Genomic DNA, 21,090 nt, shown 5'->3' on the forward strand with positions numbered 1-21,090 from the left:
TGCATAATTCTACTAGTACAGGTTTCCCTCCAGCTCCATTTCATTTCCATTGCCTCACTGCATCAGTAAGCTTTACATGAGCTCCATCTAGTGTCCCCTTAACATTATTTCATATTAGCTCAGTTTATAATTCAGTGGAAAAGAAATGTAAATACTTCCAAAGAATGATAAGAAGTTACCACAGCAAGGAACAGGCAACCAACTACATCTAATCCTCCTCCTTATGGAATACATAAAGACTCTGATAGGCTGCCATACAAAAACTTACCAAAATCTGCTCTCGGTTTCCTTTGTGACTGGCCATTTGAGAAGCTGGTGGAGTAGTAGTTTCAAAGCTACAATCACTAACCTTATATTTTAAATGGAACCCGAGATGAGAGGAATACAGAAGCTGCCATTATCATTCCCTTAAAAACCATGCCAGTTGCCTGTCTGTCGTGCTTTTTCACACACCTGCACAAGCATGTCAGACCTGAAGGAAAGTATCTGATCTGTATGCTCATTCTGGGCCATTTACTTATAGTGTTAGCACAGAAGTCAGGCAACTAGCATCGTTTAATACAGAATAAAGATGGCAGCCTCTGTATTCCCCTCACTTTAGGTTACATTTAAACAGAACCTAAGGCATAAAAATCTTCAAAAAGCAAATGCTTACCTAAGGAGAGCCATGCTGTCCTCCACTGCTGTGCGGGACCCTCCTGCACATTAAGGCTATGCTCCGTTTCTGGTACGAGTACGGCTGTGCTGCACCTGGGGACCCTCGTGCACTTATTGTGCAGCCATGCCCATACTGGCACAGGAGCAGTATAGCAGTGCTCATGCCTGAACAGCCCCAATGTAATTACCAACAAGCTCTTGTCGGTACACTTCAGGAGGACCAGAGAAGCCGTGGGAAGCCTCTACAGGATCCAGATGCTTCCCTCTTCTAAGGCAAGTATTTCCTTTTGACCTGGGCTTCGGCTCGGGTACACTTCACAGCTGCTGTCATTTTTCTTTACAAGCAGTCAGAAACAGAATAAACGTAGGAAGTTAGGACACATCTACAAAGAGGCAACCTGAATAGCAGGTGTTGGAAAAGCCAGTATCACTTGCATAAACCTTCTGGGTCATTCAGGGGCATATTTGAGTAATAAAGAGCCCATGGCAAACACTGATATTGTGCCCCCCCTTCCCCAGTCAGAGCCCCATTCCCCTCTAAAAACAGCATCCTTTCTCGCGTACATGTGTTATGGTTGCCTGTGTTTTTTGGCTTGGGATATTGCTAAAGTTATTTTTTGGGGGACATATCTCTTACTAATCCCTCTCTGTCCTCTTTTCTAACACTAAACCAAGTGCGCCATACATCTGTAAATTAGTAGCAATGTTACCCAGATACCGTAACTGAATTAATCTGATCTAATTGAGGTCTGAGTGACGGGGAGGCATAGGGGCAGGCATGCTGGCACAGCACAGGGGACAGCATGGCACCTATGGTGCTGTGGCGCCCATAGCACGAGCTATGCCGGCACCCCTCTAGATACGCCTCTGGGGTCATTAGCTAAGTAGTGTAGGAAGGAGGCAAACAGCAGCCATGATCTTGAAACTTTTAAAACAAGATTGGCAACAGCAGCCTTCATAGGTATCTAACAGCAATCTCTTTTCAAGCAGCATATTGCTTTACTGCGTCCATCTCTTCATATAGACCCGAGGCAGATACATGATGGAAACACTTTTTTTAATCTTCGGTGTGAAGGCAAGACATAACCTCCAATGTTATCCTTGGTGATGCATCATGGGTAAATATATTGCCTTATATCTTTTTTGGCCACGCAGCGCCAGACTGATTGCTACAGACATTAGAATGTTGAAGGCCAAAACCATTCAGCTTGACAGTTTGAGGTCTATGCCAGCATCCCTCGTCTTCTGCGCCTGTCAAATATCATCTAAGGAGCAATCAGCTAGGCAAGAGGTTTTTCAACGGAGTGATTTATCTTCACGTGCAGCGGGGAGCCTCCTGCTTCTCCTCCTCCTACATGCTTTATAGAACAGTAATACAGCTCAGATGCACCAAGTGTGCAGGATCATGACAAACACAAATGTCAATTTATGAATGCACTCAGATACACCAATTTGTACAATACAGAGTACTGCACTTCACCTTACTGTATCTTAAAGTGACTCTGTAAGAAAAATTACAACGTTTTTTCTACCATCCTACAAGTTCCTAAGCCTATTCTAATCTGTTCTGGCTCACTGCAGCACTTTGTACTATCACGGTCTCTGTAATAAATCAATGTATCTTTCCCCTGTCAGACTTGTCGGCCTGTGTCTGGAAGGCTGCCAACTCTTCCGTGCTGGTCTGTTCCTCTATGCACACTTCAGTGTGTGTTTTATTTACATAAGCCAGCAGCTTCTCTGCTATCTTATCAGTGATAGAAGAGAGCTGGATAAAAATCCTCCTCTGTTATGCTGGATACACACGGTGCGTTCGTGCACTCGATTTTCCCGTCGATTCCCGTCGATTAGTTTATTTCCAACATGTCCGATTTGGATTTTGATGGATCGTTAGGTCGATTCGGCATACTTTGCATGCGAATCGACCTAACGATCCATCGAAATCCAAATCGGACATGTTGGAAATAAACGAATCGACGGGAATCGACGGGAAAATCGAGTGCACGAACGCACCGTGTGTATCCAGCATTAGGCTGTTAAAAAGTAGCTGGCTGACACATAATGAGGAATTACAAACACAGGCACAGGCAGAGCTGTCTGCAGGAAGCCTGTAATGTTCAGTGCATGAGAGAAGAAGGGGACAGAAGGTAAACACACAAATGATCTTTTGAGATTCAAAAGGAAAGCTGTATACAGCCTGCTTGTGTATGGATGTATTTTCTATGTGTGGACATATTGTACATCAATCTACTTCCTGTTTTGGTGGCCATTTTGTTTGTTTATAAACAAACTTTTTAAAACTGTTTTTGACTACTTTTAATGCGGCGGGGAGCGGCGAAATTGTGACAGAGGGTAATAGGAGATGTCCCCTAACACACTGGTATGTTTACTTTTGTGCGATTTTAACAATACAGATCCTCTTTAAGGCATTATACCCAAATTTCATCTATAATCTGTTTTAAGGTATTATACTCAAATTTCAGCTATAATCTAAAGCAATAAACACAGCATAAAATTAACAGCTAAGACCATCTGACTGGTTTTCAACGGTTAAAAGTCAGTCTTTTCACTTAATTTAGCTGCTACTTAATAAGCATGGCTTTGGTTGGACAGAATTATCAGATTGTGCTGGAAGTATATACACTGTGTAAACATGGCAGAACAGCTTTTGTTGTATCCAGTGGGGAAGCAGAGAACATTCTCTCTTATTTGCTCGCTAATTACTTCACTAGGCATTTATATGGTAATTTGTCCTGTAGTCGGCAATTATATCAGTTTGCTTCAGTGAGGTGCAAATACGCATTTTAAACCATCAAAGACATCAGAGAAGTCTCTTAGTGTTTCATATTCATTTTTAGTGTCTAATGGTTTAGAGGTAAAAAAAAAAATATTTTGAGTATAATCCCACTTTAAACCTAGTACACACTTTCAATTATGACAGGCCAATCACTGACCAATTGTATCTCCTCTATGTAGTATGAGGTTTTACCTACACACAACTCCATGTTGTATGAGGGTTTGTCAACACAAAATGCTTGTAGTATTCAATATTTGTTGAACCTCATACTACGTGGAGGTGGTACAATTGGCCAGTGACTGGCCAATCATAATTGAAAGTGTGTACCAGGCTTTATAGCATGCTGTCGCCTGTGCTGCATAGTGTAGGTATGGTGTAGTTGGTCCATAATCTTGCCGTATGTCCAAAAACCTGCTCACTGCCACGTGCTGCACATAGATGCATACCGTATTACTATTGAAAATGTACCATATATGCTTATTGTGTTTACTGTAATGAAATGGCTTGTTTTCATCACTTTTCTTTTTGGCTTTGGTTTCAGCCACTTTATTATTTTAATAAATTCATTAGACATCTGCATACAAGCTCTCTGCTGCAGAATAGCAGTATTTATCTACAAGTCAGACTATGCAGAGGCCACATGGGAAACAGGAAGTCAGGACAAACCCACAACAATAACATTTTTATCTTAAGCATTTATAGGTGTTATTAAAGTTGTAAGTAAATGTTTCTTCTTAAGTCATGGCAGCTGCTGCTATAAAGAATGTATTATTATTGTAATATACAGAATGTGGTGGCAGTATTCCCTACAGCCTGAGCTAGGAAAGTATATTAAGCTTCTGAAAAGGGGAATCATTTTCTTAGTTATAGCCGCAGCCATTCCAGACAGGCTGATTTCATGCATCCTATTAGCAGCCGCACACATACTATATATCTGTGACTGTGGATGAATGCTTAGCGGCAGCTGTCACAAGACTCAATGGAATGAATTTGGAAAGCATAACTATGTCTTTGTGAGGCCGAGAAACTGTCACAAGACTTAATGCAAGCCTGCACTAGTCATGGCTTACCTACTCTCTAGCCTTCTGGCTTGATTCCGTTCTCTGCTGGTCTCAAAGCCAAGTCCGTTTCTTACGATGGTTCACTAAGACTGTGCACCTGTCTCTAGTCTGCAGCTGGGATGCAGGGAGGTAAGTTCTGTCATGTTGCTCATTACTTCCAGTTAGCCTTACCAACACAGAACACGTCTCGCTACATGCCAAATGCAGACTAGGAATGGATATGGTGACTAGGAGGTGGAATACAGAGAGTGCCTCAGGTAAGGAAACAACAGTACTATGAGGAGGTCCCGGTGCACTTACAAAACCTGCTTTTTGAACTATAACTTTACTATGATGTTCAACTGCAGTTCTAGGTTTGGACCAAACTGTCAGTAGAGATCTTGCCATTTTGGCCTAGCCCCTCTCCAATCCACACCGACAGTTAAAAAGATTTGTGGTGTCATCTCTTGTACGCTCAATGAAGCCAACAGGCAGACAAGGCTGTTAGTGGCAGTGGTGGGATCAGGGATGTCTGCTAGGTGGGGCAGGGCTGCCTAAATCACAGCAACAGACTGTCATTGCCCTTCTTCCCAATCATTCAGAACCACCAGCTTCTTGTATACAATCTAGCTTCTTTAGGTAGACTGGAGAAGATTGTACAGCTGCCTGTGTAAAATTAGGAGTGGACCACTAGGTTAGAGTGCCCATATCCCAGATCTGCACATCATAGGATAGAGGTCCAATTTAGTTTTTAGATGTTATTTATGGAGCTAAGAGATAAGTGTTGCCATATATTGTTGCCATTCACACTATTCCCTGTAGGTGAGCATGCTTTGAACTGTGAAGCTTGCCCATCCGCAGTGCTTTTCACTGTATTGCTGACCTCATACATTTTGGTAAATCGGGAAGAACACAAAAATGCATGCAACAATAACACACCATGCAATGCAATGTCAAGTGTTCTTGCATATCAGACTGCAGTGTTGTACTAAACTGAAACACACAGCAGGAACAGGCCCTAAAGGATACTGGTATCAGCTAGATAATAGGCTATTCAGTCTGTGTGCTACAAGGCAGGTTGACAGGATTTATCATCTATTTAGGCAGTAGCATTTTACTGATAGCATGCTAAAACTGACAGCAGTTTTAACATTGCTGACTGGTGCATCTAATAAAATAGGAGTTTTAATTAATTTAAGGTATACCTGCAAAGCGGAAAAAATTTAAAGCAACTTCATTTGTGATATACCCAACCCAAAAGGTTGGAGAGGAGTGAAGTCATGGTTTCATAAATGCCCTCCAATGTACCCCAACGGCACCATTCCTTCCTTGATTTTCTAATTAGAAGACATCTAGGTACATTCATCTTCTGATTAGAGGACATCTCAGTACAGCCATCACCCATCTATTTAAACGGACAATGTTTCAATTTAGGCTGCAACTAGATATTGTAAAATGCAAATGGTGTGCCTGGTGCTCCACATTGAAACCATATCAGAATGTATTTAGAATTGTCTGCATACAATGCTTCCACCAATTTAATTTAAATACTGTATATGCAGTCATTTATATACTGGTCTGTTACTAGCACGTGACAAGTGAATTTAAAAACTCCATTAAAAAAAACTGTTCTATCAATCCATTGTAACTATTGTACAGAGTACTATACTAGAAAAGGTTCAGGAAGTTTTGCCCTCACCTTGTCTCTGACTCCTTAGTGGGCACTGGAGAGCTGAAGCCAGACAATGGTCTTTCCCCCGGTCCAGGGAATATTTCGTTGGTGCCTGAGGAAGAGCTGGGGTTTCTTTGTTTGCCAACTGGGCTGTCCATAAACACTGAGGAGGAGGAGTCTTTGCGAAAGGTCTGGCGTACAGGGGAGTTGCGACTGGAAGGTCCTGAGTAAGGGCTGTGTGGGCCTTGACTCTGTTGAACTTCCACCATCCTTCCATCAGACACTTTCTGTGGCGAGGATGGCGGAATACGGAAACCCATTCCAGGACCATATGTGTCCCCATATATCTGAGAGTTAGGTTTATACATTCCGTCTTCTAAATCAGTTTGTAGAGCAGCTGCAGAATAAGTGCTCAGTGAACGCACTGAACCTCTCTTGTACAGACCCCCTGGGTATGAGAAAGGGTCCCCCAACCCAGCCAAGGACTGAGTGGAAGTAATGCTAAGTCTGCCTTCATGGACCATTCCATATGGGTCTGAATAAAGTCCCTCATTCTTTACCAGGACCACATTCTTGTTGGAAAGGTCTTCATCAGGTTTGACATCTCTTCTCTCCAAGATAGCGCTAGGACTGGGGGAAACTCCTTGGGCTGGTGGAAGGCCAGACATTCGATCGCCATGGTGCACAGGACTTCCCGCATAAGAAGGTGGTCGCCCACCACTGTAAGACATGCGGGAACGTGCTGGGGAGGAGGACTGGAGCACAGGTGGAGGAGAACCCGAAGCCAAGTGGGGTGCCGGAGACATGCTGTTCAAGCGTCTAGTAGGGGATGAGTCTCTGGAGCTGTACATCATCTCACGCTGTAATGGAATAGTCACAGAACACAGTGGGTAAGGAAAGGAATACAGAATATATAAAAATACATGCACTGACTTCATACACAAGACAGATGAAAGATGTTTTAGTAAATATATTATTTCTAGCCCTTAAAGCTCTCAAAATATGCAATTTTCCTCTAAAATATGACAGTGATGTATTTCTTTCTCAGTTTATAATCTTCATCTCAATAAGCTCAAGAAAGGCATATGAATGCCAGTCAGTCTAAGGCCCTGATAGGCTAACAGTTAGTAGGGAGGAGTGGTGTCAGTTGGCAGAGCAATCACTCTTCTGACTACATGATCATGTGCCCATAGAGGCATTCTGTCAGGCTGGCTGGGTATAAGCAGGCAGTAGTCAGTATGTGAGACTCTGACCTGGTGGGGCAAGTAGTTTCCTTTTTATTTTTTAAAAAAGACAGTTACTTACAAAACTATTATATGCATTTATAATTCATTTCAAATGATGTTCTATTCAATAAGTATTCAAATAGTATGCATGCAGCTATGAGTCTCTTCAGGTAACACACACCCCAACATGAACTTTTGCTCAAATGTATTACTACCATAGAATAGGAATAATAGAAAATGGCCAGCCATTGCCCAAACTTTGCACCTGAAGAAGCTGGTGAATAATATTGTTTGCCAGTCCAATACTTATGAAAGGAAGTAAGTTTCCTCTATCCTATTTTATTATTTACGCCTATTTGTATAAACCCATGGGCGCCTCTTGTATCAGTTTCCTAGTATTGGTTCAGTTTCCTTAGTCCACTATGCCAGGGGCCACACCCCGTCCCCTAGGTGTTCCATCCCACAGTATCACCTTGAAGCCAGAAGGTTCAACCAAGGGAAGGACCAAAGAACACCTCTACCCTAAAGCTTTGAAGTGGTTGTCTTATTCAGCAACCACTCACCTGTCAGTATATCCATCTGATTTAGCAATTTTAGTAATTTGCCATTCTCCTAAATACAACACTAGACCTGATTCCAAAATATCCCCTCCCATTTTCTATATATTTGCATTCAACGCTGTATTTGTCAGAGTACGGAGCAGCACCAGATACTCTAAATCTGCCTATACATTCATATGTTTAACACAATCTATACAAACAATTTGAAACACAAACATACACAGGGACATAGTGTACAAAACAATGGAGGTCAACAAGTGAAGGAGGAGTCAAGCTGATCTGGGTAAAGACAGGGCACGTGTACACCTAGACACCTACACCAGGCAATGCATTCTCAAATTCACACTGCCAGAACACAGAACGCCACTCGATTTCACACATCTTTGCCCACACAAGACTGACATTCTTCAGTGTTATAATGAACATGTGATCCCCGCAGGCATCAAAACAGGCAACCACAACTCATAAAACCATTTCTTGTGCCATATAAATGATAACAAATGACGCCATCAGAGTTTATCTGACCGACTTAATGTTCAGGAGTTCCAGAGATTGGTGCAGATAAGTGGGACTGGGACTAATGTCAGCTGAATGTCTCCTTGCTGGACAGTGAAGCCATCCAGGAAATGAGCAGTTAGCGGACATTAGAGGATACATTTATATACATTTGTATAAGGACATCGGAAAATGTTCAATCAATGTATACGGGGTCAAATGCATCAAACATAAGAAACTTGAAACATGACTTGCTTCTATTAATAATAATCTTAATCTTTGAGAGAACTTATACTTAAAAAGTGGTATATTAGTCTTAAATTTCCCCATTTGAAGACACAGCCAGGTCAGCTCTAGGATGTACAGGAAAAGCTGTTGCACTATGCTTATACTGACATTCATTTCCACCTTACAGTTTCTCTTTAAAGGCAACCTGCACCGAGTAAAATTATTACAAACAAACACACAATGTACTTGCAAATTAAAATTACATACTTACCTCTCCGTCAGTTCCTCTCAGAAGCTCACCATTTTCTTCTAACAACTATCCCTTCCAGTTCTGACAATATTTTGTCAGAAATGAAATATATCAGTTGCGGTGAGATATATAATAGTTGCTGTCAGTCATAGCTAAAAGAACGGATGAGCAAGGTAATGTCTAGATTTCCCTATGGCTCAAGTGTTAACGGTTAAAATTACAGTTTAACGGTGTGCTGACCCAGAAGCTGTTTTTAAAATGGAGAACATAAATTCCATTAGTTACAGAGGGCACGGGAGAGGAGAAAAAGATTGAGGAGTAGACTACAAGGGAGGTAAGTGTGACCTGTGCATGTTTATTTTTACTTTTACATTTTCATTTTGGGTTTGCTTTAAACTACAGTACCTGCAACATGTGCTGATCTCTGCTTGATTAATGTGTTTTGAAGCCATCTCTATAGTTGTAAATTGACTTTGAACTTTTGTTACACTATTTGAGTTGAAGCACTGATGACATCTGCAAACATGGGCTGACTTATCTTTGTAATGGACAAGTATATCTTACAACAGAAGCAGCATCAGTAATACAACAACACTGCATTAATGAGTGTATATTCAGGGAGTGCAGAATTATTAGGCAAAGGAGTATTTTGACCACATCATGCTCTTTATGCATGTTGTCTTACTCCAAGCTGTATAGGCTCGAAAGCCTACTACCAATTAAGCATATTAGGTGATGTGCATCTCTGTAATGAGAAGGGGTGTGGTCTAATGACATCAACACCCTATATCAGGTGTGCAGAATTATTAGGCAACTTGGCAAAATGGGTCAAAAGAAGGACTTGACAGGCTCAGAAAAGTCAAAAATAGTGAGATATCTTGCAGAGGAATGCAGCACTCTTAAAATTGCAAAACTTCTGAAGCGTGATCATCGAACAATCAAGCATTTTATTCAAAATAGTCAGCAGGGTCGCAAGAAGCGTGTGGAAAAACTAAGGCGCAAAATAACTGCCCATGAACTGAGAAAAGTCAAGCGTGCAGCGCCCAAGATGCCACTTGCCACCAGTTTGGCCATATTTCAGAGCTGCAACATCACTGGAGTGCCCAAAAGCACAAGGTGTGCAATACTCAGAGACATGGCCAAGGTAAGAAAGGCTGAAAGACGACCACCACTGAACAAGACACACAAGCTGGGCCAAGAAATATCTCAAGACTGATTTTTCTAAGGTTTTATGGACTGATGAAATGAGAGTGAGTCTTGATGGGCCAGATGGATGGGCCCGTGGCTGGATTGGTAAAGGGCAGAGAATCCAGTCCGACTCAGACGCCAGCAAGGTGGAGGTGGAGTACTGGTTTTGGCTGGTATCATCAAAGATGAGCTTGTGGGGCCTTTTCGGGTTGAGGATGGAGTCAAGCTCAACTCCCAGTCCTACTTCCAGTTTCTGGAAGACACCTTCTTCAAGCAGTGGTACAGGAAGAAGTCTGCATCCTTCAAGAAAAACATGATTTTCATGCAGGACAATGCTCCATCACACACGTCCAAGTACTCCACAGCTTGGCTGGCAAGAAAGGGTATAAAAGAAGAAAAACTAATGACATGGCCTCCTTGTTCACCTGATATGAACCCCATTGAGAACCTATGGTTCATCATAAAATGTGAGATTTACAAGGAGGGAAAACCGTACACCTCTCTGAACAGTGTCTGGGAGGCTGTGGTTGCTGCTGCATGCAATGTTGATGGTGAACAGATCAAAACACTGACAGAATCCATGGATGGCAGGCTTTTGAGTGTCCTTGCAAAGAAAGGTGGCTATATTGGTCACTGATTTGTTTTTGTTTTGTTTTTGAATATCAAAAATGTAGATTTGTGAATGTTGAGATGTTATATTGGTTTCACTGATAAAAATAAATAATTGAAATGGGTATATATTTGTTTTTTGTTAAGTTGCCTAATAATTATGCACAGTAATAGTCACCTGCACACACAGATATCCCCCTAAAATAGCTAAAACTAAAAACAAACTGAAAACTACTTTCAAAAATATTTAGCTTTGATATTAATGAGTTTTTGGGTTCATTGAGAACATGGTTGTTGTTCAATAATAAAATTATTCCTCAAAAATACAACTTGCAAACACTCGTTTTATTTGTCTAAAATGGTTCATCACTCCTTGAGGGGGAATGTTAACCTCTTAAAGTGGGTTGGAAGACCATATTAACTGAAAAAAATAATAAAATATCATTCAATATGAAATTACTTGTTCAGCCTACCTTTTCCATTGATTTTAGTGTTCACTGACAGAATTTAGTAAAAAAAAGTTATATGAAAAAAGAAACATTTTTATGCTGGCTTCCATCTTGACTGTTTCTCTGCGATGCCAAAAGTGACATCACTTCTGCCCTTTTCTTTTTTAACCCAGCCCAGTGTTTTATTTTCCCCTCCCTGCTGTCCCTCCCACAGCACACATCACCTTGACAACAAGCTTACATCAATGTGTAAACCTCCCTAAGGCCTTGTTCACATTAGGCAATGCGTATGGCTGTGCGTTCGGGACGCAAGCCATATGTGTAGCCATTCGTTGCGCTGCTGATCCCATTCATTGCAGTGAATGGGATCAGCGATGCACTTTTGCAAAAATGCGTGCAGCAGTGCGATAGCACATCACACTGCTGTGCAGTGCGCATAGTATGAACATCAGAATTGCTCTCTATGCACTTCTGATGTTCTTGCTGATCGTAAACTATATGCGAATGAGGCATAAGGGTTCTTTTCCACTAGCAAGAGCGATCGCAAGCGCAAACCACCTGTGCTTGCGTTCGCGCAGGCTGCTTTTTCAACTGTACACGTTGCGCTGTACCGCCGCCGGAAATGTAGTGCGATTGCAACAAGAATTGCACTGCCCGGCGATCGCAAATCGCAAAAAAACGAATCGCGAACAAAGCATCTTAGTGGAAAAGTAGTGTTGTCCAGTTCATGAATGATTCCTTCATTTGAACTGGTTCTTGCTTGTGAGCAGAGTGATCCGATTCATCACACTGAACGGTTCATTTCAGTGGATGAAACAGGAACTTCAGCTGCTGAGCTGTAATGAGTGAGTGAGTGAGTGAGTGAGTGAAGGAACTCCTCTCAGCTCACTCAGGGATCAGATTACAGCAGCAGCTCCTGACTCGTAACTGATCCATTGTGAACAGTTTCTTGGCTCAAGGATTCAAAGAAGGAACTGTTTGAACGGATCTTCAGTTCAAGTAGTGACAGTGCAGAATCAAAGGCTGATGTACATTTACAAAGTGAACACAGTCATCCACTTTGCATCCACTACATTTTACACAGAATCATGAATTAATTTAATAAAATAATGAACCTACACCACACTAATGTACTGATATGTCAGACAGATAACTCACAGTGATCAGACTAATTGCCCCCCTCCGTCTCATTATCCCACAGCAGCAATACTATCTCACAGCAGCAAAGATTCAAATCATGTTATCAACTTTTCTTTTGCTAACTACCATTGCTCACAACTGTATCTCTTTTGGAGGGACAGTCCCTCTTTGGGAGCCCGGTCCCTCTTTCCTCCTCATTTGTCCCTCTTTCTATGTAAATATATATATTTCTCTAAACTGATTGATTCCAAACTTTATTCCCATCCTTTAAATTGATATATTACTAATTTTAAAATGTTATTATTATTATTATTTAGTATTTATATAGCGCCGACATATTACGCAGCGCTGTACAGTGTATATATATATATATATCTTGTCACTAACTGTATATATAATATAATAGATATAATAGATATAGGAAGTGTTTCTAAGGCTAAAACCAGAATAATAACCGTTAAAGTGAGTATCTTGAATAATTTACTACTATAAGTCACTATGGTGCTAAGTCCTTGTTTTTCTAACATCCCACAGATGCACAGTCAGACTGAAATATCAGGAAATTAAAGCCCAAAAGAAATTGCAATTCATCAGACCAAGCCACCTGCCTTCACTAATTCATGATTCATAATTCATTCATTGAGGATGCAAGGACTGGGGAAGAGTCTGTGTGCATGGATAGGGAACTGGCTGATGGACAGAAAACAAAGAGTTGTGGTCAATGGATCATACTCAAAATGGGTAACTGTTAGCAGTGGGGTCCCACAGGGGTCTGTACTGAGTCCAGTTCTCTTCAATTTATTTATTAATGACCTAGTAAATGTAGTAGTAAGCAATGTTGCTATTTTTGCAGATGATACAAAATTGTGCAGAATCATCAACTCAGGAAGATAAGGACATATTGCAGCAGGATCTGGATAGGATGGCTATATGTATATATAAATGGCAGATTAAATTCAATGTTGAAAAATGTAATGCATTTTGGTCGTACCAATGGTCTAGCACCATACAAAATAAATGGGATACAGTTGGGGGCTTCAAACTTGGAGAAGGACTTAGGAGTACTCATCGACAACAAGTTAAATAATCTTACTCAATGCCAAGCTGCTGCAGCTAAAGCTAACAAAATTTTGGGATGCATTAAAAGGGAAATAAAAAGTTTTAAAGCAGGTGCAGAGACGAGCAACAAAATTGATATGTGGGATGGGAGGTCTCACTTACCAAGAAAGGTTAGATAAACTGGGTTTATTTAGTCTAGAGAAAAGACTCCTTAGAGGGGATCTAATTAACATGTATAAATACATCAGAGGGCAATATAAAAGCTTGGTGGATGAGCTTTTTGTCCCTAGGCCTTCTCAAAGGACTAGAGGACATGATCTGCGCATGGAGGAAAAAAGTTTTAGTCATTTATTTAGGAAAGGGTTCTTTACAGTAAGAGTGATTAAGATGTGGAATGCATTGCCACAAGAAGTAGTTATGGCAAATTCTATACCTGCATTTAAAGGGGGCTTAGATGCTTTTCTTGCGTTGAAAGACATCCATGGCTACAATTACTAGGTAATGCCCAATGATGTTGATCCAGGGATTTTATCTGATTGCCATCTGGAGTCGGGAAGGATTTTTGCCCTTTGGGGCTAATTGGACCATGCCTTGTAAGGGTTTTTCACCTTCCTTTGGATCAACAGGGATATGTGAGGGAGCAGGCTGGTATTGTACTTTGTTCTCTGGTTGAACTCGATGGACGTATGTCTTTTTTCAACCCAAAAAACTATGTAACTGTAGCCAAGCGCAGACTCTTACCTGTCCATTGAAGGCACTTTTTGGAGTAAACAATGGTCAGCCTAGGTAATCTTTTCAGTCTGACTAAAGAGCCCCATACAGAGCAAGCTGTGATGCACGGTGTGCTCTGACACCTTCTCTTGAGGCCCAAAATCAGCGTGCCAGCAGTTTGTGTTATAGGAGTCATTCTGTGGGAGTCAGGCAGAGCAGACAGGCTAGCCTTTGTTCCCCAAGTGCATCAATGAGTCGTGGTTGCCCACGACAGAGTTGGCGATTTCACTAGTTGTCCTTTCTTGGAACCCTTTTGATAGGTAACAACCTTTGCATACTGAAAACTCCACCCCACAAGCCCTGCAGTTTGCTCTTATGCATTTCCCTGGCCTCGTCAAAATTCCTGCTTCCAACACCTCACCTACAAGAATAGACTATTTTAATCCGGCCCAATACATTCCACCCCCTTGACAAGTGTCACTGTTATGAGATAATCAGCATCATTCACTTCACCTGTCAGTTAAGTGTTGTGGGCGATTGGTGTATATTATATCCACTTGATGCAGGAGATCACAGAATTCAGAGCATGGGTAGAGGATTTATCACAATGCATACAGAGCAGCTCCAGGCCTCTGGCTCAGCCTGCTCCATCTATAGAACGCTTTGTGCTTGACCTGAGATATACATTATGCAGCAGGAGCTGGGGATTCCTCTAATGGGAGGAGGCTGAAGATATCTGTAATGCAGGATCACACCTCCAGCCTCCATGGATGGAAATAGGAACACGGGGGAAGAGAGAAGCACCCTCTAAAAAGACGACTCACTTATTCTGAGAGACTTTCTGAAAAGCTGCGACTAATATATACAGAGAGAGAGACAAATAACGTATGGGATGTTCCCTGTAATAAACGGAGACAACTACAGTAACCAAGCCTAGCAACATCATATCAAGAGAGTTTTTCAATTATTTCTATTCTAGACATTACTGCAGTTGAAATATAATAGTTAATGCATTCCCTGGCAGAATATGATATTCTATTTTAATTCTGACTAACTCGTTCTTTGTCTATCATATAAAGTCACTATATAACTGAACATGAGGACTGTTTATGAAGGGTCTACACCAGGGGTCCCCAAACTTTTTTAGTCAAGGGCCGGGTCAATATACTTCAGACTGCCGGGGGGCCGGAACATGCATAAAATGATGTTTAAAAAAACATTACATTGAATCTAGGTATTGATTCCCCCCAATCATGCCCGGAGGAGAACTCCTAGCAGCAGCCATTCAGTCATGAGGTGCCCGAAGAACGTCTTTGTGCATCAGTGAAGCATACCCAGGTGACAACCTGCCGTCCAGTTGGAAAGCAGTGTCACCTGATGCAGAATTGGATTGGAAGCCAGCGAATGACTGCTCGCTGGCTTCTACAATATATGGATGGGTGGTGCCAGCACTGCTATTCTATATGCGGGCCACTGATATTTAAGGGTGCAGTGGGCCACATCTATAAGTTATACATTTTGGTTTGGGGGGCCAGTGAAATAGCCTCGGGGGGCCACATTCGGATCACGGGCCTTAGTTTGAGGACCACTGGTCTACACAAACCAGCTCACACACATCTTGGAATGGGAAGAATTCAAATGTCTTAAAGCAAACCTATGATTTAAAAAAAAAAAAAAAAAAATCAAACAAAAAAGGCTAGATCCTTACCTTATTAGAGGGAAGCCTTGAGGCTTCTTGCACACTGCAAGCGATTCCGATTCCGATTCCGCTTTTTAATCAGTTTTTACATCAGATTCAGATTCCGATTTGCAGTGTGCAGGGAGAAAACTGCAAATCTGAATCTGAAGTAAAAACAGATTAAAAAGCGGAATCTGAATCGCTTGCAGTGTGTAAGAGGCCTTAAACCGTTTCACAAACCGCCTTGAGCCCACTGTTGGTACACTCTTCCTCTTTGTGGCCACACTCCTGTCTGCAGCTGCGCTAACCCATTCAACAATCACTTGTCGAATAGCTGCAGAGGGTTCTGTGACGCCGTTGATATGACATATCGAATGCGTCATGGAGTTACGAACGCCAGTTTCTTCGCAAACCAACCAAACTGACATTTGTTGGTTTAAAATCCACTTTTTTTTCCTCTTACTCTCTGGCTGCTAACAAACCCTGGCTCTTTGGTAGCTTTTAATTACAGCTCTTCTCACCTCAGTGTTAAAGTGGTTCCCACCAGCCTCCCTGGAAAGGTTATAGCTCATCCATCAGAGATTAGATGAACAGAAGCTAATAAACCGCCCCTTCCCCCAGACTGGTAGGAACCGATCACAGCAGGGGGTGCTCTCAGGATTACCTCAGCTGAAGGATCAAAGAGAATCCATATCCCAGCTGACCTTTCTGTGATCTCACAAATATGAAATCCATCTTTTGTCATAAAGATGACTTTCCGAATAGGCAACGGCCTTTAGAACCCGCTTATTATGAAATTCGGAACCAACCACACAATTGGATGTTTCCGAATTACAGGTAAGCCCTGCCAAAGCAGAGATATGCATTTTGGGGTCACCGTTCACTCTAAACCCCCCAAGTTTGATATTGTTATCGCTAAATTCTGATCGACCTGAAAATGTTATTAGATTTAACATAACCTGTATGGTTTGAAGATTAGCACACCTATCATGACTCAGCCATATTTTGGTGTTCATGCGAGGGCGGGTAGATCTCCTGTTCCAAAGAGGAGTGTGATCCACACCCCCTATCCCCTCCTTGCTGGAGTGGGGGCTATATCCAGAGAGAGCCCAGAAAGCTCTGCGTCCTTTAACTTTTCATCTGACGTTGAAGTAACATCAAATCGACCCGCCCGCAGGACACGGGCCCCAAAACCGCCATCTTGGACTTTACGCCAAAGACTTGCGATTGCCGCATGGACTACCAATAACGGTATTTGAAATGTATATTTGGACATTCTGTTTCTTTTCATCTCTTCTCTCTGTCAAATCAATCTGTTCTAAAATAAGCTGTGTGTATGTAGTTTAGAAATAAACAAACGATTTTTATCGCTCAGTCGTGTGCCTGTTCTGGTCATTTGATTGCTGCTATAACGAATCTGCCCTCTGAAGAGTCAGTCATACTACCGCATTGTTTTATGATTTGCTTATAAATTGTTGATTTGCTAGCTAGGTTGTAAATAACCGTTTCTTCCTTCTAGGATTAGCTAGTACCAGATTTCCTGTGCGAAATCGATAACTTTCGTTTCTCGATTGTAAATACAATTAATGATTGCATCAACCTTTCTTTAACGTCACATTGCTCACAGTCTTTAAGCCGTCGGAAGTGACTATTCCCTGAACGGTGACTGGAGCATGTCGAACGTGATTGGGCTGGCTACCGTATTATGATAGCGGGAGTCTCTTTCCTCCCTACAGAACACAAGAGAGTGGTGGCAGTGTATTTACCCGATTTCCAGCGCGAAATCGATATTTTTAGTTTACCGATTGTATATACAATCAGAATTGTACATGTATGGGCACCTCCAATCAATCTTAACCGTTTACTACGCGCACAATGAATTTGCCTCCAGCAGTCTCTAGTGCATGAAACCTGCATGGCAACAGTGGCCTAGTAATACGGGATTGGTTGATGTTTGTCCCATTACATATTGTCGGCAGCTGCGCGACCAATCTTTATTATCAGTCTGTTCACCGTACTTCCTGCGTATGCTAACGGGAGCAGATTAGACGGGATTGGCACGCGCTGTCGCCTTTTTCTTTCTTACCTCTGACGATCCAGCAACCGGTCTCGTTGTCCGTCTGCGCCCGTACTTCCTGCGTACGCTAACGGGAGCAGATCTCGACGGGATCGCGGGGCTGGATTGTCACAGGTTCCTGCACTGGAACAGCAAGCTCAAGGGGAATGTCACTACATTTGGAATTGATGTCAGCGCTATATAAATACTAAAATAAATCAATAAACAAACATCAGCGGTGGGTAAATGAACAAATAAGTAAAAACATATTTCTGATGAAACCGGTAAGCCGCAACACCCGACAGGTGGATCCGGTGGGATACAGGGCCCTGGTTTTATCTTCTGCCACCTTCTTGGTGAGCCTGCAATCTCTTATGCACTATGCTTTACAGCTTACTATTCCTGGTTTTGACTGGAAATACGCTGCATTGCTATGCCTGGCTTATTTCTCACAAGCAAATGGCTGGTTATTGCACATTTGCAACTTATTTCTAAACCTTTATGAAGCACCTATGTATTTACATACTGTTGTCACTTGCACCTTCTTTTCATTATCTACCTCACACAGTGGCACTTTCCCGGTTACCTGTATGTTAAACAGGAATTATTGCACTTTTTTCTGGTTATGTTCAGTGGTTCTGCACTATGCTATTACACTAAGGCTGTGTCCCCACTTGTGCCAGAGAATGGATATTTTTTTTGTCCATTCTTCGCACATTGCTAAATGGACAGTGAACGGCTCCTAGTTTATAAATTTATAAAACTTCAGTGCAGTCTCGGGCATATAGACTATAGGGGTAGCCCATCTTCTCCGGGCTACAGCTGGACCAGGATGGACCATAAGAGTAGACACTGCACTGTCAGCTCCTGCTGGCCACACGTGGTCCAGCACAAGTGGGAACAGAGCCTTACTGTCAATCATTGCACTTTGCTATTGGCCGGCCCACTCTATTACTTACCTCATTATTTCTGCAAATTAGCAGCTATTTATTGCTTTATTGTTAGGCAGGGTTTTTTTCCCCTACATGTATCATTTCACTAAGCTTTTTGACGGTATATTGTCCTGAGCCCCATTTTTGAATTAGAATGTTACCCCCAATTTGTTCATTTACCTACAGCTGATCAGTTTTTAATTTTTATGAATAAACTTTGACCTAGATAAAATACATTTTTGGTCTGGTGCGGTACTTTGGACCGACTTTTCTGTTGTTCATAATTGATTTTTTTCTGGCTTTCTGCACATTCCATGTGTTGTGCGATATTGGTTTCTCACTATTGGTGGTGCTTGTCCATTGTTTGCTGTGACTCTTATCACAGCAGTTTTTGATTCACATCTCTAACAAGCATGCAGTCAGGAAAGTAAGTCAGGCTTGAGTCATATCAGCTCACATACATACTCATTCTGGTTCAGCATGGCAACCAGGCAAGTACTTTTCCTAAAGCAGATAATGAGTGCATAGTATTGGCATTCCCTCTCCGTACAAGTATCCTTTAAACCCTAGTCAAGACTATTATTATTATTACATATATGTTTCCACCTCTATTATAGGGCTCAGCACTACCTCATTTTACCATTGAGAAACCCATCAACTTTAACTGCTAATGAGATGGATCCAATTGGCTTGCAGAAAGTAGGGATGGGAGTGGGGAGCTGAGTCAGAAGTCAAGGCCTCTGTTCAGCGTAAAGGCCAGTGCTAACTCTAGTCTGTTCTTGACCAGTGGGCTGGTCAGGGCTTTCTTGGCCTGAGAAATTAGCTTTAGTACAGGTGTCTTAGGCCACATACACACATCAGACCATATAGTCTTTGAAAATGAAAGATCACAGACCAATCTTACCACCCTTCATGTAGTATGAGAGCCATGCCTACACAGTCTATTCTATGGAGCTGAACTCCCCATCAGAAAAAAAAATCTTTGCAAGATGCTGCACACACGGATCTGTACAGACACAAAAGATCAGTATCTGCAAAAGATCTGTTCCTGCCAAGAATCCATTCCTGCAAATTGCAATGATAGTCTATGAGATCTGCAGATAATCATACACACATGATTTAACTGACATTCATCTGCAGATCAGATCCACCAGGATGGATTTTCAGATCTGCGGATGATTGCTTGATCTGCAGATGAATGTCAGTTAAATCATGTGTGTATGATGATCTGCAGATCTCATAGACTATCATTGCAATTTGCAGGAATGAATTTTTGGCAGGAACAGATATTTTGCAGATACTGATCTTTTGTGTCTGTGCAGCATCTGTGTGTGCAGCATCTTGCAAAGATTTTTTTTCTGATGTGGAGTTCAGCTCCATAGAAAAGACTGTGTAGAGTATGGCTCTCATACTACATGAAGGGTGGTAAGATTGGTCTGTGATCTTTCATTTTCCAAAGACCATAGTCTGATGTGTGTATGAGCCTTTAGAGGCCTGCCAAGGTTGTTAAAGATCTGGCATGCCAAATTATTAAAGTAAAATCAACATCCAAATCCACTGTTTCCCTCCCCATCCTGCCAGCAGAAGCCACTCTGTTGTATGCTGTGCATTGGCCCTTCTCCCCCTTTCATAAAGATAGAACGTGCTACTCCACTATTGCCTTGCAACACAAATTAATACTGAAAATATCATTGATGTGTGGTGGTAAGTTTTCTCTTGTCTTATCTCCAGCATAATCTTAGTGAATGAATTGAGGCTACTGTAAGTATTCTATTATGACGCTTTGGTCAATCACTGTTTATTTGGCTTAACGAGGAGGACTATGATATGCATCTATTTGATAGGCGGCTTGTGGTTATCACTGATGGACAACGCTGTGCATGTGCTGCAGTTGTGACTTGTATCTGTAGGTATATTCTACCTGGTAGATCATTTTCAATTCATAATTTTTTTAAAAGTAGCTGGAAAGTGTGGGCACCTTCAGTAGAGAGTGCAATACACAACTGACACTGCTTCCTCCTACCTCGGATTCATGAATGTGCCAGCAATGAGAAAATAAATACAACAGCCACATTCTACATGCATACTGATTCCCTATCGGAGACCACCACATGGCATCTTGTGCACACAAATCTTGCATATACATCACACTAAATACACAAGACATCGCCTTAACAAAGAGAAGCCAATGTACACAAATTTATCGCTCACACACAGACTCCCACCTTTCACTGCATTGATAACTTAACCGTCCTAGCCACATTTATCTCACAACTGTAGGAACACCTTAACACGGTGCATCCATCCAGCTAGCAGCACTTGCTGCAAACCAATTTGTCTCTTGAA

The 21,090-nt window shown here is 41.8% G+C and overlaps 1 protein-coding gene across 27 annotated transcripts in view; it reads right to left on the reverse strand.

The window, feature by feature from the left end:
- Positions 1 to 21,090, reverse strand: part of SRCIN1 (SRC kinase signaling inhibitor 1) — a 1,481,450-nt gene that overhangs the window by 213,407 nt on the left and 1,246,953 nt on the right. For all 27 annotated transcript variants that reach the window (XM_068262488.1, XM_068262500.1, XM_068262499.1 and 24 more), the window contains one exon: positions 6,191 to 7,023. In XM_068262488.1, the coding sequence (XP_068118589.1) occupies positions 6,191 to 7,023 (833 nt within the window). The remainder of the gene's footprint in view (positions 1 to 6,190; positions 7,024 to 21,090) is intronic.

Source organism: Hyperolius riggenbachi, chromosome 12, assembly GCF_040937935.1.
Source record: "Hyperolius riggenbachi isolate aHypRig1 chromosome 12, aHypRig1.pri, whole genome shotgun sequence".
NCBI lineage: Eukaryota > Metazoa > Chordata > Amphibia > Anura > Hyperoliidae > Hyperolius > Hyperolius riggenbachi.